The 5,594-nt window shown below is 40.8% G+C and overlaps 1 protein-coding gene across 1 annotated transcript; it reads left to right on the forward strand.

Annotated features, from left to right (window-relative positions):
• The first annotated feature begins 1,764 nt into the window (after positions 1-1,764).
• LOC119318623 (50S ribosomal protein L9, chloroplastic-like) lies at positions 1,765-4,731 on the forward strand. Its single transcript, XM_037593201.1, has 6 exons — positions 1,765-1,955; positions 2,548-2,678; positions 3,206-3,251; positions 4,076-4,173; positions 4,257-4,304; positions 4,382-4,731. Exons 1-6 carry the CDS (start codon positions 1,818-1,820, stop codon positions 4,500-4,502), a joined length of 582 nt encoding a protein of 193 aa, XP_037449098.1. The 5' UTR covers positions 1,765-1,817; the 3' UTR covers positions 4,503-4,731.
• Positions 4,732-5,594: the final 863 nt, after the last annotated feature.

Below are 5,594 nucleotides of genomic sequence, written 5' to 3' on the forward strand. Positions count from 1 at the left end.
TGTTGTTTCCACTTTTGCATTATTTGAAATTAAGTCACACTCTTGGTTATAAGAATCTTTTTTTATTTTGTGTTTTGTCTAACGACCTAAAGCATCATAGCTCGATTGAAAAATGAAGTTGCTTAACACACTTAGCGTATGGTTGATTATAAGAATCTTGGCATAGCAAAATATATTGTGGTTCAAATGAGTCCGAATTTGCGGAAGCAATGTTTAATGTCTTGTTTAGATTAGTATGAGTCTTAAAGTTTTCAAGTTTTTGTAAGAGTTGAATGATTTTCGAGAGATGTCACAGTCTACTGTGTACTTTCCCTTTCCCTATTTTTGAAGGGGCAAGAGGCACATAAGAGACCCCCTACTCCGTGGGTAGGGCCCTTAGTGTTGCGCAAACACGCACCCCGCAGCCTCGAGGAGCCCCCGTGGGCCAACACATATATGTCACGCTTCTCACTGCGTACGATGTGATTTTTTGGTTCTTTTTGGATCGGTTTTTATGTTCGGTTGGTTTTTCTTAAAATACTTTCTATTTTTTTTAAATGTTCAGGAACCTAAAAATGGCCGTAAATTTTAAAACAATGTTCGCAATTTTGAAAACAATGTTCAGAAATTCAAGGATATTTGCGAGGATTTGTAAAAAAATTAAATTCATTTTTTTACAAGTTCAATTTTTTTCGCGAACTCAAAAAATATTCAGGAAGTTGGGGTTTTTTGCAAATCCACAAAATATTTCCGGATTTCAGAAAATATCCAGGAATTCCAATATATTAGCAATTCAAAATATGTTCATAAATTTCAGAAAAATTGCAAATTCAGAAAATGTTGACGAATTTGAAAAAATGTTCCAAACTTAAAAAATGTTCAAGTATTCAAATAATGTCATTAATTCAAGAAATATCCATGTAAAAGAAAATTATTAAAGCATCTCAAAAAATGTACCTGAATTGCCCAAATGATCACAAATTTAAAATGTCCATGGATTTGAAACTTTTCAAACAATATAATCAAATGTTATAAATAATCCCCAGATTGAAAACCCTAATAAAAATGTAAAGAATAAGAAAATGAAATGTTTTTTTCTACAATAACATAGAGAGGGGGGAAAATCCGATTCAGAACCTCCCCTACCAAACCGGTGGTAAAATGAATAGGAAAGCCCACAAATGGGCAGGCCCATATGCATGGACTCTATTTAGTGTGTGCGTGGGAAAATATCACGGAAACCAACTAAAAAAAGCCACAGTTGACAAGGAAAATACCCTGATACACCTGGTTGTATTTGCACCTGATAAAAAAATCCATGATTTTTTTAGCAATTCAGAAAAGGTCAGAAATCTTTGAAACTTTTTTAACAATGAACTTGACCTACTGATGCACTCGTATAAAAATTTGAATATAAAAACTGCCCTAATAAATCTGAGCATAAAAAAACAATTTGTCCAGAACAATATAGAGTGAATAGTACCTCTAATATACTGTTGATCCTGTCTTTTTGCCAACAATACCACAAAATTCATTTCTTACCCAAAAGTTTGACTCGAGTGTAACACTTTATCAAATTTATTGCCAGAAAAATTCATGATTTTCCGATCATTTTTGAAACTTTTTCTGAAAAACGGGTGCACCTACTTCAGGTTCCATTCGGGGCCCCTTCCGGTTGACGGTCCATAAGAGCCCCCAGGCCATCAGGACTCTGAGCCCATGTAAATCCCGCTCCTGAGGCCCAAACGGTATTACCAAATCCGTTCGGGTGGGAGAGTGGATAAGAGTGTGTATCCTTCCCAGCGAGCTCAACGCCAGAGCAGAGAACGCACACCGCAATGGCGTCGCCGTCGTGTGCCTCCACGCTGCCCTGGACCGCCGCCGCCTCCTCCCCCTCCTCCACGCGCCGCCTCCAGACGCGACGCGCCCCGTCGCTCGTCATCGTCGCGCAGGGCAGGGTCAAGAAGTACCGCCAGGTCCGTCCGTCCGTCACTCCCCCTCCCCCCAATTCTTCTTTCCTGCAGACATTCGCCTCCGTAGATTGGAACAACTGAAAATCATCAGGATAGTAGTAGTGCTTTGCAGAGGCTCGAGCTAGTTTCTATCTTTCCCGGTGGCCGGTGACATTGTTTTCTTCAGGAAAAATGTATCTGACAGACTGACACTGTCAAGAAACAGTAGTAATGTGGCATACTATCATCCGACCCCCCACTCATCGGGGAGGGGGCCGATGAGTGGGTGCAAATGGCCACGGCCCACGGGAAGTCGAAATGTTGGCCATCAGCTTCCTGCTTGTGCTTGTACAACCACAGCAACTGTTTCTGTTTGTTTGGTCGCTGCTGCCTAGAGTAGAGGTAGAGCAGAAGTCGTTTTGACACCTGAATCCATTAGATGTTCTAGCGGTTGGATGGTTGCACGATGATTTGTTAGTTCTAGCAATGGGCTGATGGCACGGCGGTTTGATTGCGTGCGGCAAATGCGACCACAACGTGCCATCATAGTGGCCTGACATACTAGTTATGTGTGGTTCTGACGCTGTTTTCATTCGATTGGTTTGGTGTTGTGTAGGTCATACTTAAGGACGACATCGATGAGATTAGCGGCAAGAAGGGGGACACGATGAAGGTCCGGGCCGGGTTCTACCGCAACTTCCTGCTCCCCAAGGGCAAGGCCACGCTGCTCACCCCCGACGTCCTCAAGTAACGTCCCTGCCTCCTGCTGCAGTCGTTTGCGTGCCATATCTTTGCATTTACTGTGTAGGTCATGTTTCTCAGTTGTTACTGATAGGCAGCACTAACGATATTCGGTCCATGTTTGCTTATCGACTGTCAACTGCTCATCGATGCGCTTTGCAGTATGTTTTTCCCGTGCCCACAAATTCGGATTCGCATTGCGTAATAATTCAGTGGCACGTTTCCTTGTAAGATTTCCAAGAGCAGGCAACGTAGGTTGCTTGCCATTTTCATTAAGATTGGAAAAGCAATTTAATACAAGGAGGGTGAGTTCATTTTGAAGCCTTGTGAATGCTTGTTTTAAGGGATGTTTTGTACATTTACTTTCTGAAGGCTGGATTGATTTTCAGCCTGATTGAGACATTAGTCTGCATATGTTATATTTGGATCGAGCATGTGTTAAAACACAGAAGTATTCAACAGAGGCAATGTTCAGTCTGGTGTATGAACAAAACTAAGATTAGTAAGTTTGTTTCCTCTGCTTCTCTTTGCAGGGAAATGCAAGTGGAGCAGGAGAGAATCGAGGCTGAAAAGAAGAGGGTAAGAGAATACTGTATATATTTGAAGGGTTGATAACAAAAATACGATTGCAGTTTTAGCTTAGCATCTTACAACAACAACAACAACAACAAAGCCTTTAGTCCCAAACAAGTTGGGGTAGGCTAGAGGTGAAACCCATAAGATCTCGCAACCAACTCATGGCTCTGGCACATGGATAGCAAGCTTCCACGCACCCCTGTCCATAGCTAGCTCTTTGTCGATACTCCAATCCTTCAGGTCTCTCTTAACGGACTCCTCCCATGTCAAAATCGGTCGACCCCGCCCTCTCTTGACATTCTCCGCACGCTTTAGCCGTCCGCTATGCACTGGAGCTTCTGGAGGCCTGCGCTGAATATGCCCAAACCATCTCAAACGATGTTGGACAAGCTTCTCCTCAATTGGTGCTACCCCAACTCTATCTCGTATATCATCATTCCGGACTCGATCCTTCCTCGTGTGGCCACACATCCAAAAAAGTAAGCAACGGTTGCGGACTTGATCATATATCCTTATTTTGTGGAAAAGAAAGCATAGTTGCAGTTCAACATCTTAGTATCTAAAAGCTTAAGCGCACTTGGGTTTTGACCTTATATCCTTTATTTTCTAGGAAGAATCATAGTTGCACCTTAACCTAGTATCTTTGTGTATAGAAGAGTAAGCATAGTTGTAGTTTAACCATACTATCCTTATTTTCTGGAGAAAGGAACTTGGATGCAGCTTAACCATAGTATCAACATTCTGAAAACGATAATTATTTAGCACACCACATTCATGTGAAACGATGGCCTTGGCATAAACTCCGGAATCATTTTGAACTTGAGTAGGTAAAAGAAGAGGCACAGCAACTCGCGCGAGTCTTCGAAACCATCGGGGCGTTCAAGGTGCCACGTAAAGGTGGCAAAGGAAAGCAGATCTTCGGGAGGCAAGTCCTAGTTGAACAATTTCATCGTCTATCTTGTTTTCTCCAGTTCACATCCTCACACAGATTTCCTCTGCCGTACACAGCGTCACGGCGCAAGATCTCGTCGACATCATCAAGTCGCAGCTTAACAGGTAGCAATTCCTTCATTTCAAGTGTGTACAGCGTCACTGTCTGGCAAATTAATTACTGAACCGTGGAAACCATGTAGGGACGTGGACAAGCGGCTGGTGGAGGTCCCGGAGATCCGCGAGGTCGGGGAGTACGTCGCGGAGATCAAGCTCCACCCCGACGTCACAGCCAAGGTGAGGCTGACTGTGTATGCCAAGTGAGCCGGTCGCAAGCAGGGCATTCAGTGGATGGTGAAGTCTGCAACTGTTGTGCCTGGGAGCTAGCGAGGATGGGTTTTACAAAAATGTTGTTCATGGCCTTGTATACATTAGGAGAAGCATGGAGAAAGCCAAAGCTGTTGAAATTTTTACCAAGTGAATATGTGAAATCCTTTTTTGTTCATTTGTCGGCAGAGATCCATTTTGCTAAATAAATTAGATTTTCCATCCATTGGTTGGCGCCAGGAGTTGTTTTAGAAATCTTTTGCATTGTAAAAAAAAAATTCTATGTACTAGTAGTATAAAAGTTCTTGGTGTCCTCCTTGTTTGAGAGATATACGGTTGGATGGCTGATACCCGGCCGAATGTCTGCGGACATTTGGGGGTGTCCGTTAGGTAATGTGCATTGCAGATACCCTTAGCCTTCTTTTTTTTGATGGTACAGTACCAATAAGGCTGGGTTTCATTGATTTATTTTGGTTTTCTATAGGGAGCTGATTTTTTTACCACTTTCACTTTTGGTTCTTTCTTTCTACTTTATTTCCTCTTTCAGTTTTTATTTTTTTCAGAAGTTAGATTTTTGTTTTATAAAATCACAAAAGAATTAAAAAAATTCAGTGACAACATAAAAAAATACACAACAGGCATTACTTTTAAAATTCATGATTTTTTCTTAAATTCATGAAATCCGTGAACATCTTTTGTGCTGATGATTTTTTTAAATAAAGTGAAACATTTTTAATTCATATTTTCTTAACTTTGCAAACATCTTTTCAATTCATGAACCTTTTTGAACATCATAAACATTTTTTAAATCCATGAAGATCTATTGAACTATTTGATTTTTTAGAAAATCATAAAATAAATTGAACTACATGAACTTTTTTAACTTTAGGAGCACTTTCAAAATTCATGGATATTTTTGAATTCGTCACCATTTGTTAAAATCCATGACATTTTTTTTCAAATATGCGAATAATTTCTAAATCCTCAAAAAATTAGAAGTCACGAAACTTTAGAAATTAGTTAAAAACCTGTAGCATTTTTTTCTTGAGCCCAAACCTGTTTATTTTCTGAGGATTACTAGTATCTTGT

Source organism: Triticum dicoccoides, chromosome 6A (genome assembly GCF_002162155.2).
Source record: "Triticum dicoccoides isolate Atlit2015 ecotype Zavitan chromosome 6A, WEW_v2.0, whole genome shotgun sequence".
NCBI classification, from domain to species: domain Eukaryota; kingdom Viridiplantae; phylum Streptophyta; class Magnoliopsida; order Poales; family Poaceae; genus Triticum; species Triticum dicoccoides.

Bases quoted from the DNA above. Each gene is read 5' to 3' on its own strand.
- LOC119318623 (XM_037593201.1), top strand. From the start codon at position 1,818: ATGGCGTCGCCGTCGTGTGCCTCCACGCTGCCCTGGACCGCCGCCGCC. The intron at 1,956-2,547 runs GTCCGTCCGTCC...GGTGTTGTGTAG, and splicing joins GGGTCAAGAAGTACCGCCAG to GTCATACTTAAGGACGACAT. The intron at 3,252-4,075 runs GTAAGAGAATAC...GAACTTGAGTAG, and splicing joins TCGAGGCTGAAAAGAAGAGG to GTAAAAGAAGAGGCACAGCA.